Here is a 19,594-nt window from a genome sequence, read left to right on the forward strand (position 1 = left end):
TTTGGGGATGGGGATGGGGAAGAGTAAGCTTCATAAGAGACAGAGGATAGAAAGCCATCCTCAGAGCAAGGAAAATCTGGGTTTAAGTCCTACCTCTGACACATATTGACTATATGACCCTGGCTAATCACTTAACCTCTCTGTATTCTAGGCAAAAGTTTCAGAGAAGTTACAGACTGAGAATTAATTTACCAGGGAACTTGTTATACCTTGGAAATCACAGGTCCATTTCTTATCCCTATAAGCTATTCACATTGATCTTTCAATATCCTATTTTGTAAGATGTAAGCTAGCACTTTTATCAGCTCTGGTACTCTTTTCTCTTATGCATAAAATATCAAAATAGGTAATTTTATAGCTATTTTGTGATTTTAAACAATGGTCCATAACAGAATGGACAGGTCAAACAGGCAAGCTGAACTACATCTGAATTTGAGCTTTACAATTGTAAGATTTTAATCTATTATGTTCCATCTTATGATATGTAATCACTTGGTTCTACAATATGCAGATTTATTATTATTTTTCTGATAGCCATAATTTGCTACCTATTTTCAGAAAAATATAATTCTTGTTCTTGTGGAAAGAGATGTCAAAGGCAAGATCAATACAAAGACAATTTTATTTGACTTTTACATTGCATTTTCATTACAATTATATATTTCAAATGTCAAGTAAGATTGGTGTTGCAAGACCAAAAAATCTTAGAGAAAGGATAAGTTAAAGCAGACACAGAAAAAGAGAAAAAATAGTATATGTTACCACCATAACATATTTGATGGTGTCAGAAGTTGGCTGTGCTTTGAGAATCTTGAAGCTAGAAACAAAATGATTGTGAACTGTCCAGTCTGTCTTGCCTACTTGAACTCACTGATGGGCATATCCACCTTGGATTCACTGTTGAGTCACCTATAATCAGGCAAAGAAACATAAAACAGACAAGGTAGTCCTGGGGCCCATAATTTAACTGTGATTGCAGCTACCTTTCTGCAGTAGAGAAAGGCCACTCCTAAGCCAACCCATCACAGGAAGTCCCACTATTAAAGTCCCTCCATTTTTTTAGGTGAGTTGAGTGGGCCACTCTTCCTGGCTGGTTGGCCAATCCCATCTTACCTATTCTGCTGTGACTGAGCCTTTATATCTTCCATTTGTCACAGACAGTGAGACCACTCCAAGTTTACTACATCATCCTGCAATTATAAGTCCTTCAGTACTAAGAACATTTCCCCAAAGTGGCCAGGGCAATTTTGTGCACATTCCATGACTAGTAATCCCCACTACAAAAGAAAATTAATTATGTAATTAACAAGTCTAATTGTCAGGGGCAGATGTCTAGAAGGCAGTCAGAAATGCAATGCAGGCCTGGAGGTGAAGACGGGAGATAGAAATTTGCAGATTATAGTAGCCGGTATTTACCAAAGGAGTGAGTAGAGAGTTATGGAAGGAGAAAGCCAAGAACAGAGCTCTGGGAAATGCTCACATTAAAGGGATAGATGAATGAAAAACAAAGTGTTCTTATATCATGCTATTTTCTTTCACAAACAACCATAAATTAATGCTAAAGTAGCTTTTGTTATAATGTTAAAAGGGAAGATTTAGATCTCTTCAAACCTTTCCTACCTAGGTGAAAAATATTTAAAAGAACAATCAGAAAGGTAGATAGACAGAATTAAGAGAGAGGAGCAATGTCCCCGAAGCCTAGGGAAGAGAGACTATAAAAAAGGAAGAGTTAATCAGCAGTATCAAATACTACAGAGAAATTGAAAGACTACAAGACCCTTAGATGATACAGCTCTACCAGTTGCAAGTGTCAGGAGTTCTGCCTAAATTATGCTGAACCCCAATGCCATCACACTGTTTGCACCTCCTCTTGTTCCCTGTCTATCAGTTGTATGAAAGAGACTGAAAACGAGGCCTCTAAAGCTAGCTGGGAAACAGGATGATACAGTGGATACTGAACTTAAAATCTAGAAGACCTATGTTTGAACAATCTGTATTAGGTAAATACTAGCTGTGTCATCCTGGGCATGTAATGCACTTTGAAAACCTTAAAACAATATGTAAAATTGAGATAGTAGTTTTCTTCTATCTTAGCCTTTTCAGTAGATGTTAGTCATTTCAAATTTAGTTTAGAACAAATGTATACCTTTTTCTTTAGCATCCATGTGTGAGAAGAGTGTTTTCCTTATAAGCATTGCTTAAGTAGCCCTTTTTATGAGCAAAGTGCTGGAAACAAAGTAGTTTGCCTATCAATCACTGAATGGCTGATAAAACTAGTATATGGGTATAATGGAATATTATTGTGCAGTATGAAATTATGAATGAGGGATTCAAAGAAACATGGGAAAGAAAGATTTGTATGAATTGATGCAGAATGAAGCAAGTAGACCCAGAAAACCAGTATACACAATTGTTATAGTAATGTAATGGCAAGGGGGGAGGAAGAAAAAGGGGGGAAATACTAAAAGGAAATCAAACTCTTAAGTAATTGTACTATATAATTATTTCTCTGGAATCTAGATCCTAAGGAACAAATAATGAAACATACCTTCATCCTTTGGGTAAACAGACGAGCTGGAAAGATAGAATATTGCTTATATTCTTGGATGCTGTCACTATATTGGTTGTTTTTACAACTGTTTTTCTTTGTTATAATTTAACATTTATCAATTTGAATTTTATTTTTATATATAGTGTAAAATGCTACTTGAAATCTGTTTTTCAGTGGACTATTTTCCAGTTTCCCTCAACAGTTATTGCTCAGTAATGATGTCCATTTCTAATAGTTAGTGTTCCTGGATTTAGTAAATGTTCAATCTTTCTAATCTAGTCTCCACTAACCAACATTTCATTTTTTTATCCAGCATCAGATAATTATGATAATTACTTAGTTTAAAATTAGATAATACCTACTTTTCATTTTTCCTGCTCTCAGTTTTTCATTGTTTTCCTTAATATTTTTTATTTTGGTATAGCCTTCCTTCCTGAAGTCAGGAAGACCTGAGTTCAAATTTGGCCTCAGATGCTTGCTAGGTGTGAGACTCTGGGCAAGTTATTTAACTTCTACCTCAGTTTCTTCAGTTATAAAATGGGAATCATAATAGCATCTACTTCTCAAGATTGTGAAGATCAAATGAGATATTTTCACACTGTACCTGGCATATATATATTCGTACCTCGTGCTTAATAAGTGCTTTTTTCCTTCCTTTACCCTCTTCCCCATGTAGAGTCCTCTGTAGTTAGAATTTTAGCTCTTTGAGAGTAAGAAACCACTGTTTCAAATTGTTTTGTATCCCTGACATTTAGCACCTAACATTGTACTTCTCATATAATGTAAGTGCTCAAAATACTTTAGCATTCTATATAATATAGTCCCACCAAAACATGGAATTTTAATTATTTTTAAAAGATTTTTTTGATGCTGTTGCTTTTTACATCATAATCATTACTAAACTGTAATACATTTTGACACTTAGATCTTACTAGAGGAATTATCATACCCCCAAGGAGGTGGTTGATAGAAAGAAAAAACCCCTATGGACAAAAATACTCCTCCTAGCATCCACAAGGGGCAGCTAGGTGGCACAACAGATGAAGAGCTGGGCCTGCAGCCAGGAAGACTCATCTTCCTGAGTTCAAATCTGGCCTCAGGTACTAGCTGTGACCCAGGTTATGTCATCTGTAAAACAAGCTGGAGAAGGAAATGGCAAACCACTCTAATATCTTTGCCAAGAAAACCCCTAACGGGGCTGTGAAGTGTCAGATATGACTGGAAACAACTGAACAATAATAGCAAAGCATGTATGAAACACTTTAAGGTTTATAAAGCTCTTTAAATTATGTTAATTTATTAAATTAATTATTTTAAAATAATTCTATTCATATATTATTTATTTTATATTAGCTATAATTGTATTATGTATCATACTGCATCTGGGGACATCACCCAGTCATTCTGATTTATATCTTGCTACTGGACCCAGATTGACTCCAGAGGAAAAAGTGAGGCTGATGACTCCCTCACTTAAATCCAATTCACTTATGTGTCATGGCATCATCTCCCTGATGTCATGGTCCTCTTTAAGAACTAAGGACAAACAACAACAACATATCATATAGTATATATTATACAATCATTATAATTATAAAAGTTATAAAATAATTGTAAAAATAATCAAATTTATGTTAATTGTGCTAAGTTATATTAAGTTATGTCTCATTTGATCCTCACAACAAACTTTAGAGGTAGGTGCTGTTATTGTCCCCACTTTACAGATGTGGAAACTGTGGCTGAAAGTGGTTAAGTAATTTGCCCAGAGTCACATAACTAAGATTTGAACCCAAGTTTTCTGTTTACTGAACCACTTATCCACTACAGAGTTTGTGAAAACAAAAAGTTGGAGATGATGTGTTCAATAATTTGACAATTGCTGAATAAACTTTGGCATATGAATGAAATTAATATTACCATAAGAATGATAAAATAGAATTAAAAAGCACTTTGGATGACTCATGAAATGATGCAGACTATAGAAATCAGAGAAATATATACAATGTCTCCAAACAACGTAAATAAAAAGTTTCTGAAAAATGTTCTTTAGAGTAATTTGGACATGTTTAGGGGAAAGTATGTCAAAACAAAATATCACCTTTTTTAAAAAAGAAATTTATATCTAGAGATAAATCAGTTAAAGTTAGACATGACTTAAGAAAAGAGAAAGAATGTCTACAGTTGAGAAAAGTGCAATTAATGTCTACAGAATCTAAGAAATCTTAGAAGTCATCTGGTCCCAACTAGACCAGTCATCTGGTCACCTCTAGTCAATGGTGACTAGAATCCCGTCACCATTATCCCTGACAAATGTTCATCCAGCTTCAGCTTGAAGATCACTAGTGAGAAACAACTCATTGAAACTCCCACTTCTACTTTGAAACAGTTTTAATTATTGGAAAGTTTTTCTCATCAAATGAAACTGAAATTGCCCCCTTCAACTACCACCTGGTTCTGACCAGCTCCTAGTTCTGACTGTGGGACCAAGCAAAGCATATTTGACCTTTCTTCTACATTGACAGGTCTTCTAGTATCTGAATATCCCTAATTTAACCATTATCGTATCAATCAATCACATTTATTAGGTGCCTACTATTTGCCAGGTACTGTGCTAAGCATTGGGCATACTAAAAGAGGCAAAAGATAATCCCTGATTTCAAGGAGCTTAAAATCCCATGGGGGAGACAAAATGCAAACAAATATATACAAAGCGAGCTATACGTAAGATAAATAGGAAGTTATAAAAAAAGAGGGAAAGCACTGGAATTCATTTTGTTGGGAATTAAAGGAAGCCAGGGAGGTAAACAATCATAGTTGAAAAGTTCCAGGTATGTAGATAGCCAGAGAAAATGTCCAGAGCCAAGAGATGGAATGTCTTGTCCTCGGAACAGGAGAAAGCCAATATCATTGGATTGAAGAGTACTGTTGGGGAGTAAAGTGTAAAAAGACTAAAAAAGTAGGATGGGGCTAGGTTATGAAGGGCTTTGAATGCCAAACGGAGCATTTTGTATTTGCTTCTGCAGACCATAGGAAACCACTGGAGTTTATTCAGTTGGGGAATGACATGATCAACTTGTGTTTTAGGAAAGTCACTGTAGTAGCTGAATGTAGAATGGATTGGAATGAGGAAGAGACTTGAGGCAGGCCGACCTACCAACAGGCTATTGCAGTATGCAAGGTGTGAGGTGATGAGGCCTGCAGTGTCAGAAGCGAGAAGGGGGTTTATCCTAGAAATGTTGCAAAGGTGAGATTGACAGGCCTGGGCAACAGATTGAATATGGACGGTGAGAGATAGTGAGGAATTCAGGGTAACTTCTAGGTTGTGAACCTGAGGGACTGAGAGGATGGAGTTGCCCCCTATAGTCATAAAGAAGGTAGGTAGGAGAAGAGGACAGCTTGGGAGAGGGGTGGGAATAATGAGCTATTAGGGATATTTTGAGTTTCATGTGTCTACTGAAGATCCAGTTTTCAGGTTATCAGTAAGTAGTATAGAGGGAAAAGAGAAGAAGGCCCAGAGCTCCATACCTCTTCAATCCTGGTAACCCTCTTCTGTTTTTGTCTTTCCTAAAATATAGTGCCCTAAACTAGAAACAGTACCTACAAACTTGAAAACAGTTGTAGTCTAACAAGGGACCTTAACTCCTTCCCTCTGTATAGAATGCCTCACTGCAGCCTAGGATTATATTAGTGGGTGATAGAGAGGGAGGCAGGCAGGAACTAGGTATACTGTCTACCCATACAATTAGCCTCTCTTCTAACAAAAGTAGTTAAACAAAACTAATGACACATCTTTGAAATAGACTATAACATTTGTCATTGATAGTTTCTCCCCCCACAACTTACAGAAAAAGGGAGGTATATTTCATAATCAGGAGATGTATTTCATTAACCATCCTCTGGAAACACTGTATTTTTGGTCATTGTATTTAACCTGAATTCAGCTTGCTTTTAGTATTTTCATTTGCATTTATTGTTATTTATCATGTATGTTCTCCTATTTCTACTTTGCAGTCTTCATTAGTTCATGCAAGTCTTTCCATATTCCTCAGAATTTCTAGTATGTATCATTTCTTGCAATGCAATGATATTGCACTAGAATGTATATCTCTCTATTAAGTCAATAAATAGTTGTTTCCAGCCTTCTCAGCAAGTGGTACCTCACCGGTCACCACTATTCCTCTCTTCTTGCCCTCCCAGGTATTCTCTTACCTAATGGCACTTGTGAATCTACATCATTATTACTTGTAACACAAGAAACTACTTTCTCTTGAGGTGGTCCACCTTCCTTCTCCACGAAAAGTACCTCTTAATTTACTGTTAGCTCTAAATATCCAGTGGCCCTTTTTTCTTGCTTTCATGGTTTTCCACCCTTCAGCTTCCTTTCACCAGGCCTTCTTAAAGATGCTTAATTTATTTGAGAATATTTTCCTACTTTGTTATAATCTGTGAATATAATCAGTTACCTTTAATTGAATGTTGGCACATTCTTGCCAGACTGAATTGGAAACAGAAGCTGAAACATAAGCAGAAATTGGTTTATCTAATCAGATCTACTTGCTTTAATGTTCCTGTACTTCCCTGGCCCCTTACCTCATTGAGGGACTGTCAGCACAGTGTCAGATGCTTATATGGAAGAGATGTGATTGATTGGAGGTAAAATTTGGGGAGTTCGGTTTCCCATTAAGAGAGTGTAAGGCAACCAGCAGGGCATTAAAGTTGAATTTATACAAATTTTAGGCTAAAAGTTTTTAAAATATCAAGATTTCCCCCCACACCCCCATTCTTTTCCTTTTAAGTTATAGAAGCAACTAGATAGAATAGTTTGCTTTATGCATTTTTTTTAAACAAAGCTCCCATTAATAGGGTTTGACTCTTATAAATAAACTTTTCATACAGATGCATTAAGATCTCTCTGATGATTAAGCAATCCAAGTGAAGAACCTGTATGGGGAAAGGCATTGTTTTTGTTTTTAAGATGAGTGGGACAAGGGCAGGATGTGGTCTGAACCTGTGATTAGTTTAGGGAACTCAAAGAGTATGTAGAATCTCCCACAAAATATGCAGACTGGCAATTTAGAATCTTACAGTTGTCTGAAGCACTGAGAAATTGTAACTTGCTCATAGTCACAAACTTAGACTGTTGAGTGGAATTTGAACCTAGCTCTTCCTCATTCCAAGGTAGCCTTTTGTCCACTGTCTTGCTGCCTTCATCTCATAGCCATCAAATATTCAAGGATCTTCCCTAGTGTCTTTTCTCCATTTAGAGCTTGGTAATCTCATCAGGTTATGTGGCTTCAATTATTATCTCTAATGCAGATGACACCTATATCTATATACCCTGTCCCAGTATCTCTCTTAAACTCTGGTCCCGCATCACTACCGGCCCACTGTGCCTCTCCACCTTAATGACCCATAGACATATCAAACTCAGAATATCTAAAACAAAACTCATCTTTCCCCCTAAACTTATGCTTCTTCCTATCTTCCTTATTTCTGTCAAAGATACCACCATCTTTCTAATTACCCACCTTAGGATCATCCTCAACCCTTTCTTCCTCATGCCCAAACAATTGCCAAGTTTTGCTCATTCCAACCTCATATCTCAAATTCATCCCCTTCTTTCTACTCATACCACAACCATCAGAGTTCAGGCCTTCATCACCTCCAACTCAGAATATGGTGATAGGCAGAATTTATTAGGTGCCTACTTTCCTAAGCACAGGTTATACAAAGAAAAACCCCAAAAAAACAAGAAACAAAAAAGTACCATCCCTGCTCTCAAAGGAGTTCATAGTCTGATGAAGAGACAACACACAAACAACTATATATAAAAGATCTGCAAACGTTAAATCAGAGATAATCTTGGAGGTAAGGCACTAATTTTAAGGAGGACAAGGGAAGGGCTTCTTGCAAAAGATGGAATTGTAGCTGAAACTAGAAGTCTCTTAATTGGTCTCCAGTTTCTCCCCCTTTGCAGTCCATCTTCCATATAGCTGATAAAAATGATAAAGCACAAGTATGACCATGTTGTTTATAGGATGAAATGCAAACCTTTCCATTTGACACTTAAAGGCCTTATAATCTGGCATCAAACTGTCTTACCAGACTTGTTTCGCGTTATCACACACACACAACATTCCAGCCAAACTGGCCTACTTAACTATGTCATATTTGTTTCCTATGTCTGAAATGATTTGTTTCCCTTTTTGCCTCTTGGAAGAACTACTTCTTTCCAAGTGCCACCTCATTTTGGACATCCTTACTCATCTCTACCTCAGTTATCAATGAGTTCCCCCACACACACCCTAAAATTACTTGGTTTACATATTATTTTCCCTTTCTAGTACAATGTAAGCTCCCTGAGGACAGGGACTGTCATTTTTGCCTTTGTGTCCTTATGCCTAGCACATAGTAAGGTATCAATAAATAGTTGCTGAACTGAATTAAATTCAACAAATGGGCTTCAAGGCTGATATTATACTGAAATATGATTGAGGAAACTATCCAATTTGGGAATGTTAGCCAAGACATAAAGCATGAGATTAATACCTTAGTTCTAGGGAGTAAGTATCTGAGATCAGAAAACCAGCACGTACAAGACCAGTGAATAAGGGTAGTCATCTCTGAGCTTGGAGTAAAGCGATTTTTTTCAGTCTTTGATCATATTACCAGCCCAGAGCCTACAGGTGTTTGTTCTTAGAAAGTCAACCAGTGGCAGCCTTTTGTAGTGGAAATACCCCTGGACTTAGAGTCACAGGTCTTCCTAGCCATGGGCAAATTGCCTCACTTATCTTTTTCCTCATTCGTAAAATGGAGGGAATAATACTTAAGCTACACTCTTCACAAAGTTGTACAAAAAGCATTTTATTAACTAACCATTCATATAAATATGAGCCTCTATTATGAGGAAGAGTAGCAATAATAATCATACTATATCCCCTCCCTGACAGAGGCAGGATAGAGGTGCTGAGGTTACCTTGTAGTATTTCCTCTTTCACTGAGCTTTTTATTTGTTCTTCTTTAGAACCCTGGTTTTTCTAGAAAGCTGCAACTGGAGGATGATTGCTGCAGGAGCATGAATTGTTCCACAGGATCCTACAGTATTGCTCATTTGAGTTAGACTTTTCTCAGTATTTTATCAGAATATAGTGCTGTTCCCAGATCTCTTTGAAGTCAAGGATTTGTTGCATTTCTCCTGTTGATATTTCTCTTGTTCCTATGTGATCACCTGAGTAAACTCCTGTGGAATAAAGATTATTTTTATAAATCCACCCACAGAAGGACTTGGGCTTTAGAGTTTCAAGAAAGCAGATTGATGATGTTCTAAAAACATCTAAATCTTGTTTATTACAGAAAATTAGAGTGTTGCTTGGAATTGTCATTCTGGGCCTTTTGTATAGTTGATTGACATACAGAAGCTACCAAATGACTACTGACCTGGTTGTCAGGTATCCTGAGTATTAATCATATCTACATTACTTATTATTATAAGTATTGCTAAGTAACTTGAACTGTTTTGGCCTCAGTGTCCCTTCTGGAAAATGAAAATGTTGATTTAGATAATTTCTAAGACCTCTAGGTTTCACATTCTGAGATTCCAAGTCAGGTTTGTGTACATCCCCATCTATCATTGTCAGGCTAGTAAAATCAATTTAATTAAGGTATATTTAAGAAATAGTCATACTACTAGGGCTATAAGAAGCTCCTGATTCACCCTTTATTTAGCCTCTAGTAGACTGTGATGCACTAATGTAGGTGTCTAAGAGAACCTTCCAGTATCCCATTAACTATATATGCTGAAATCAGAAATAGTCCCTACCTTCAAGGAACTTAGAACATATACATAAATATATACATACATATATACACATATATATGCCAGATACATACAGAGTACATACAAGATAGCAATATCAACATCTATCATCTAGCTGTTCTAGCAGCTGGAGATGGGGATAGGGAGGGGGGCAATTGTCATCTGAGCTGAGTCCTGAAGAAGAAATAGAAAATAGCATTTAGTAGAAGTTATATGGCTCTTGCTAGGACAAAGTGGGTCATTTTGATGCATAAGCTTGATTGCTTTTTTAATTTGTATCCTTAGCATTTAGCATAGTGTCTGGCACATAATAAGTGCTTTATAAATTACTTATCTTTCCTACTATAAAAACCACAGCGTTTAGAATAACAGTAAGTCAAGGAATCTTACATCTCTCCTTGATGTTACCCTGGTAGAACTGCACTTAAGCAATGACTTATTAGAAGGTTAGAGAAGATTAAAGTTATGTAGCATTGCTCAGAATAAATTTGAGGATTTCATTGTAGCCAAGTTTTTGATTGGTGTGAATGATAAATTCTCTAGAAGGAGAAAATGTATTTGTATTTACATTTTTCAGATGTATAATTATGTAACATGTGATCATTGGTTCCAGATCTATGGAAATATGCTTTTGGAATTCATTATTTGATTGGGGGCGGGAGGGAATACATTATTACCTCTAATGAGAGCAATGTGTATTGTCATATGGATTAAACAATTACTAATCACAATTACTAATTAAATCAGATAAAAGTAATTAAAAACTTTGTTGAGTATCTCTGGCTATGCATCTATTTTAAAGATACCAATATCACTTAATATTTTTAAGCATGGTTCTTTAATACAACAGCAGACATTAAGTGCTTAATCTATTTGAGAGGCAGCTGCTGGAAAAATGGATAGCTGGACCTGGAGTTCAAATCTGACCTCAGACACTTATTAGCTGTGTGATCCTGGGCAAGTCATATAATTTCGGTTTGCCTCAGTTTCTTCAGCTGTAAAATGAAGATAATCACAGCACCTACCTCAAAGAGTTGTTATGAGAATCAATTAGGATAATATTTGTAAAGGACCAGTGCTTATTCCCTTTTTCTTCCCTTCAAGACACTAAGGATACAGAGGTAAAAAGGAGTCCTACCTGAGGGATTTTTGGTAATTGATTGATGTCTGATAATGCACAGTTAACCAGAAAAACCAAAAGACTTTTGTACAATCTGAGAAATATAATATAAAACAAAGAGAAAAAATTTTTTTACCTGATAAGTGATTTCATTAATTCAAGAAATTCCTTCATTTAGTGCAGATCTGTAGTTGATCTGCAACATATAATCTTTCAGAATTGTTAAATATCCTGAGAGGTTCACTCTGACTTGTATAGGGTAACATAACCATTAGGTATCACTCTGAGATCAGTATCTTATCCATTGTGCAACACACTGCCTTTCAGTACAGAAATTATTTAGTTTCCTTAGTCTTAAGTTACAGATTGTAGAGAACAGTCATATGGTCAGAGTATAAGACAAATCTAGAAGACTTTTGTTAAGAGAGTTGTAGTGTCAGTTTTCAACCTAAGGGCCATAGACCTAGAGGCTGTGGAGTTGCTACAAGAGATCTGTCATCTGACTCATTAAAAATAAGCAAACTCACCATATAGACTGAATAAGATTTTCTCATGTTATTTTACAAATTTATGTAGGTACTATTGAATATAATAAAATGCATATTCGTTCAAAAGACTTACTAAATTCATAGTACACTAGTCCAAGAATCAAGACACCTAAGTACAAATGTGACCTTAGATACTTACTAACTGTGTGTTCCTGGACAAGTCACTTAACTTCTGTTTGCTTCAGTTTCTTAATTGGTAAAATGGGGTTAATAATAGCAACCACCACCTGGGGTTTTTATGAAGATGAAATGGAATTGTAAAGCACTTAGCACAGTACCTGACACAATGTAAATGCTATATAAATATTTGCTAATATTATAGTAATTTTTTATCATGTTTTTTCTGTGAATACAAGAAGGATAAACTACTACTATGGAAAAGGGAGGTCATAAAACTTTTTCCTTTAAAAAACAATCCATTTACTTATATTAGAAACCACTAATTTATAGTATTTGTCATTCACAATCAAAAAAATCTAAATATCAAAAATTCAAAAGTCCCCTCAACAGATAAAAAAGTTGGTTCACTGACATTATCAAAAAAAGCCTTATTTTGATTCTTATTTTATCTTTTTCAGATCTCAGTCACAGTGGATTGGTAGACCATTATGAAAATTCCCACTGGGGACAACAGCCTACTTTTAGAAGTGAAGCCAACTGCACCTGGGATAAAGTGATAATAGATAGGACTGACAAGGAGGCGTGGCCTTCCATTACACTAACTGAGACTGAATCTGCTTCAGAATGTACTACAGACATTGACTCTGCCTCCAACTGTGGCCCAGAGAACAGTAGCATGGCTACAGGGAGTGCCCACGGCAACTTCACTGGACATACAAAGAAAAATAATGGCAATAATGGCGCAAATGGAGCACTCGTCCAAAGCACTTCTAATCAGAGTGCCCTTGGAGCAGGTGGAGCAAATGGTAATGGAAATTCATCTAGAGTGTGGGGTGTGACCACAGGCTCCAACTCTAATCTAGCTCACTGCTCTATCAGTGGTGGGGATGGAAAAATGGACAACATGATTGGAGATAGTAGAAGTCAGAACTGCTGGGGTACTTCCAACTCAAATGCTGGCATTAATCTTAACCTTAATCCTAATGCCAACCCAGCTGCCTGGCCTGTACTTGGACATGAAGGAACTGTGGCAACAGGCAACCCTTCCAGTATTTGCAGTCCAGTCGGTGCCATAGGTCAAAATATGGGCAATCAGAATGGGAACCCGACAGGCACTTTAGGTGCTTGGGGAAACTTACTGCCTCAAGAGAGCACAGAACCACAAACGTCCACTTCTCAGAATGTGTCTTTCAGCGTACAACCTCAGAACCTTAACACTGATGGACCAAATAACACTAACCCTATGAACTCTTCACCAAACTCTATCAATGCAATGCAGACAAATGGACTGCCGAATTGGGGGATGGCTGTTGGTATAGGGGCCATCATCCCACCCCACCTGCAAGGCCTTCCTGGTGCTAATGGATCATCAGTTTCTCAAGTCAGTGGGGGCAGTGGTGAAGGAATGAGCAGTTCAGTGTGGGGGATGTCCCCAGGTAATCCTGCCACAGGAAATAATAATTCTGGGTTCAGTCAGGGGAATGGAGACACTGTGAACTCAGCATTAAGTGCTAAACAAAATGGATCCAGCAGAATAGATCCAGCTGTGCAGAAGGAAGGGAATGGAGGAAATGCATGGGATTCAGGGCCTCCTACTGGTCCTGGAGTTCTCGCCTGGGGAAGGGGCAGTGGCAGCAATGGTGTTGGTAATATGAATTCTGGAGCTTGGGGCCACCCCAGCCGTAGCACCTCAAGTGGTGTGAATGGGGAATGGGGAAAGCCCCCGAACCAGCATTCCAATAATGACATCAATGGGAAAGGAACAATGGGGTGGGATAACCCTAGTGTTACCAACCAGAATCCTGCCATACAACAGGGCAATGAGCAACTGAACTCTTGGGCCAAAGCTGGCACTTCTGGCACTGCAACAAGTGAAGGAAGTAATGACAGTTCTGGAAGTCAAAATGAAGGAAGCACTGGGAGGGAAGGAGCTGGAGAGAGCCGACGGAGAGATAAAGGAATTATAGACCAAGGGCAAGTCCAGTTGCCAAGGAATGACCTTGACCCAAGAGTGCTATCCAATACTGGTTGGGGACAGACTCCTGTAAAGCAAAACACTGCCTGGGAATTTGAGGAATCCCCTAGGTCTGAGCGAAAAAATGACAATGGGACGGAGGCCTGGGGTTGTGCAACTACTCAGCCTTCAAACTCAGGGGGGAAGAATGATGGGTCCATCATGAACAGTACAAATACCTCTTCAGTATCTGGGTGGGTCAACTCACCCTCTGCTGCTGTTACAGCAAATACAGGTTGGGGAGACAACAACAACAAGGCACCAAATGGCCTCGGGGGTTGGGGGGACTCAATAAGCTCTACTGCTGTCAATAATGCTGCTGCCAAAAGTGGCCATGCTTGGAGTGGGACTGTAAATCAGGGGGACAAATCACCTACCTGGGGTGAACCTCAGAAACCCAAATCTCAAAACTGGGGAGATGGACAAAAGTCCAATCCAGGCTGGACTTCAGGGGGGGGAGATTGGACAGATTCATCATCTGTCCTTGGAAATTTGAATGATGGAAAAAAGAATGGATCAGGATGGGATGCTGACAATAATAGATCAGGTTCTGGTTGGAATGATACAAGATCTGGGACCAGTGGATGGGGTAGTGGCACAAATACTAAGGTTAATCCAGGTACAAATTGGGGAGAGTCATTAAAACCTGGTCCCCAGCAAAACTGGTCTAATAAACCCCAAGACAACAATGTGAGTAACTGGGGAGGAGCTGCTTCTGTTAAACAGACTGGATCAGGATGGGTTGGTGGGCCAGTACCAGCCAAACAGAAGGACATTAGCGAGGCTACAGGTTGGGAAGAACCTTCTCCTCCCTCCATTCGACGTAAGATGGAAATTGATGATGGTACCTCAGCTTGGGGTGACCCAAGCAACTACAACAATAAAACTGTAAACATGTGGGATAGAAACAATCCTGTAATCCAGAGCAGTACCACAACCAATACCACTACCACCACCACCACCACCAATAGCAACACAAACATGGTTGAAAATCTACCATCACACCAGTCAAGCACTCAGCTTAATCGATCTCCGCTGCTTGGTCCAGGTATGAAGAATGTTTTATGCTCTTTGAAAATAGAAAATGTTTTTCATCTGTTCACATAGTATGCATGTACACATATAGTGGAATAAGTATTAAAAGGCATTTAATTACCTTCATGTAGGTGCTATTATTGCATTTGTGGAATAACAGAGAATTGTAGAGGTACTTATAAAAGTTTACCAACCATCAGGGTTAATCAGTAGAACAGAACTCTCCAGCTGGTAGTACAACTAGCTGACTAGTTTATAGGGCCTAATTGTCACTCCCCTAACCCTCTGTAGATAACATTAAGACTTGTAAAAAACAGAAAGTAGATCCCTTTGTCTAAAGGGTAAGAACATCACCACAAGAAAAGATTTCATTTGTGTAATTTTAGTGTCAGTTTACAGATACCTTACCTTTTTGTTCAAATAAACCACAGAAAAATTACATGGATTTTGTATAACTAGGTGTTACCTTTTGACTCTTGAAAGAAAAATCATATGTTAATAACAGCAGAGCCTTTATTATACTTGAATTATTTTTTTTCTAGAATTCTGCTATATCATGGGATATTTTCCATGATTTAGAATACTGGTGTCAAACTCAGATAGAAAACATCACATTATCTATTATCTATATTTATTTATTTGAACCTTTCCGAATTTTAATCTGACTCTAGCAGCACTCAGCAATTTTGCTGCCATGTATTTGATAACTCTTATCTAGAAAACTAGTCAGTCATAAAAATTACCAAGGTGATAACAAGCTATATTTGTGGCCGTGCTTATTTTAATAAGAAAAATATTATTCAGGCATAATTCAGAAATAACAGAGCAAAGATTTTGAAGAGAAAAGAGTAAAATAGTAATACTTTACATTTAATTGGTTCTCAACAATGACTATAAAAAGATATGTACTAAGTCCCAGAGAAGCTGTGATTTTAGGATTATGTAAAGCATTTTATGAACCTTAAAGTGCTATATAAATGTCATGTTTAATTGTCATAGTTCAGTGCTCTACATCATCTTACCTCTTTTTTTCCAAGCCATGTAGAAAATACCATCAAGTTTTTTTCTTATTCTATATATCTGAAAGTTTCCACAAGAAAATCAAATGCCAACAAAAACATTTCAGATGAGAGAATTGTTTAAAGTTTTTTTGTTTGTTTTACAAGGAAAATGAGTATTCTTAAAGAGAATTTAGCTCTGTAGTCATTTTTTGAAAATATCCCCATTAGTCTGTATACTCTGGTTAACATTTTAATCTTTAGTGGACTCATTTGTCCTTAAGGACACAGGTTAGGACAATCAGATCAAAACTTTAGAAAATGCTAAAGAAAAAAGACTTTTGTGTATTGTGTTATGTTATATCATATTATAGGAAATGGCATTATGGCACTGCAAAAAATTAATTTGCTTAATTTCTGTTTAAATTATATTAAATTATATTTTGTCCGTTTTCATTGTTAAATTCCTATGTCTTGCAGCTCCTTTGAGATAGGACACTATAGTTAGTAGCAGGTGGCAATGGATTTTATTAATCTCCTGGTACTTACAATGAGATTTTCCATGAGACTAAGCACTAGTATCAATAATTGAGCTCTTTGCAACTACTACAAGGACTCAGCAAGTTCTAACTTAATCACTACAGAGTTGTTTGACAAAAGAGCTCTTACTTTGTCCTAGTGATGGGATGAGATTGCATAACCTACTCTAAATGCCTTTTTTTTAAATGCCTAGCTTTATTTATTAAAACAGTGATATTTTTCTTTTTCTTTTCATTGTTTTTTTTTAATTTCTATTTTTGTATTTCATTGGGGTTTTTTATTGAGTTGCTTTTTTAGTTGCAATTCCAGTGTATTTAAATGTTCTTCCAAATTTAATTTTAAATAAAGACTGTTTGCAGGTTCATAGAAGACAATTAGCTTGAGTATCTAATTAATAAAAATATTCATTAGTCACTTGTTTCCTTTCTACTAACTTCTTTCAAAGAGATGCCCTAGATCAGGGGTTCTTAACCTTCTTTGTGTTCTGGATAATCTGGTGAGGCCTGTGTACCCCTTCTCAGAATAATGTTTTAATAAGATTTCAGTTATCAAACTATTAAGCAAATAGACTCATGGACCCCAGATTAAGAATCCCTGATCTAGATAAAAATGGGTTTTAATCATTTAATCTAGTCTATTGCAATACCTAGAGCCACCCTCATATTGTTGGTTTCTGGAATTCTGTACCCAGCCTAAATTGAGATTTTATACTAAAATTGTTGCTCCTAGAAATTGAAGATAAACAGAGAATTGTTCGAGAAACACAACTTCATTCAACTGAAACTACTCTCTTCAAAAATTTACCAGTCTTGTTTTAATTATCAGATCTAATGACCTATACCCAATCCTCATTCTTCTTAGTCTCTGCAACATTTGCCAGAGTTCTCCTGGATGCTTTCTCCTCTTTGGCTTTGTTCGAGAACTCTTAATTCTCCTTTCTGTCTGCCTGCTTCTTTGCAATCTCCTTTGCTAGATATTCATACATGTTATGTATGACAGTTGTCTGTGTCCCTAAAAGTTTTGTTCTGGGCCTTCTTTTCTCTCTATATTAGCTCAAATGGGTTCAAATATTTCTGTGATCAATATATCTAGCTCTCATTTCTTTCCTGAACTCCAGTCCCATAACACCAACTGCCTGTTGGACATTTCAAACTGGAAGTGTCAAAGGCATCCCAAACTCAACATGTCTAAAACAGAAGTCATTTTTGTATTTTTATCCCCAGCAGCCAGCACAGTGGTAATATATAGAAGGTGTGTATGTGTGTGTGTGTGTGTGTGTGTATGTGTGTGTGAGTGAGTGTAAGGAAAGAGATTAATCAGTAAGAGATTGTTTTCCCTTCCTGCCCATCCCTCTTCTGAAATTCTCTCCTTCATGAGGGTACAGCCACTCACTTCACAACCTCAGTTCCTCAACTCCTCACTCTCACCCCATGTATCCTTTCACCTTAACCACAATTCTTACATAGGTCCTAGTCTCTTCATACAGCCATCACCTTAGTTCAAGATCTCATCACTTCTTACCTGCTCTATTGCAATTACTTCCTAATTGGTCTCTCTGCTTCAAATTCCACCCCACTCAAAAACCAAAACCATTTTCCTGAAGTGCAGATCTAACCATGTGTCCTGTCCTGTTCTTCCCATCTCCCTCTAGTAAATTCTAGTGGTTCCTTTTTATCTCCCAAAACAAGTATAATTCATCATTTAAAGCTCTTTACAACCTGATTCTTTCCTGTCTTTCCAGTCTTCTTACATTTTAGTCCTTTCAATGAACTTAATGGTTGAGCCAAACTAACCTATTTGCTATTACTCCTCACATGCATTCTACTACTCATTATACCCCCATGCCTACAATACTCTCCTCTACCTCAGCTGGTTTCCTTCACGATTCAGCTCTCATTCCAAGAGTACTCTCTCAGTTCTTTCAACTGCTAAAGCTTTTCTTTTCTCTCTTAAGGTTATCGCCTGCTGACTCCAAGTATCTTGTATGCACCTATTTACTTACAGATTTTTTCCCCCATTAGAATATAAGTTCCTTGAGAATAAGGATTGTTTTTGCCTTTTTTTGTATCCCCAGTACTTAATGTACTACCTAGCACACTAAAGCACTGAATGTTATTATGGCACAGTTATAGTTCTCTCACATTATCAAACAGACAAAAGCAAACAGGCTATTAGTGAGTTCTTTAAGTTATTACCTATTTAAACTCAGAAGGCAGAATATATATGGGACAGGGAGGAGGGAGTTGTATAGCCATAGATTTCAATGAATATTCACATACATCAAAAAAGGATTTTTTGGATTTCTATCATGAAATCATAGGTGAGGCTTATCTGGCAAAATTATATATGAAAGTAAAATGTTACTAATACCATATTGCATCAATATAACTGGAAGTATGCTACTTCTAATAAGCTAACATTTATGTAGCATGTATTATGTGCCAGGCACTGTGCTAAGCGCTTTACAATTATTATCTCATTTGATCTTCACACCCCTGGGAGGTAAGTGCTATTATTATCTATTTTACAGATAAGATAACTGAGATAAACAGGTTAAATGGCTTGTGCCAAATCACACAGCTAGTAAGTGTCTGAGGCCACATTTAAACTCAGATCTTACTGTTCCTAGCCCAGTGCCCTACTTCTATACTACTACATGAGACTTCTGGTTTTTCACTTTACTAATTAGTTTCTTTGGTTGTTGGGAATGTCGACACTGTTCTTTAGCTCATTTAATAGCTTATTTCCTCAAAGTTGAATTTTTCAGTTATTTACATAATATTATAGAATCAGTTGTTAATTTAGCAAGCATTTATTGGCATACCATGTGCAAAACACTTTGCTAGGGGTTG

At 37.1% G+C, this 19,594-nt stretch overlaps 1 protein-coding gene across 14 annotated transcripts in view; it reads left to right on the plus strand.

The window, feature by feature from the left end:
* The window catches only part of TNRC6C (trinucleotide repeat containing adaptor 6C), a 270,642-nt gene that overhangs the window by 163,718 nt on the left and 87,330 nt on the right, over positions 1-19,594 (plus strand). For all 14 annotated transcript variants that reach the window (XM_072645138.1, XM_072645145.1, XM_072645135.1 and 11 more), the window contains one exon: positions 12,614-15,217. In XM_072645138.1, the coding sequence (XP_072501239.1) occupies positions 12,614-15,217 (2,604 nt within the window). The remainder of the gene's footprint in view (positions 1-12,613; positions 15,218-19,594) is intronic.

Source organism: Notamacropus eugenii, chromosome 2, assembly GCF_028372415.1.
Source record: "Notamacropus eugenii isolate mMacEug1 chromosome 2, mMacEug1.pri_v2, whole genome shotgun sequence".
Classification (NCBI taxonomy): domain Eukaryota; kingdom Metazoa; phylum Chordata; class Mammalia; order Diprotodontia; family Macropodidae; genus Notamacropus; species Notamacropus eugenii.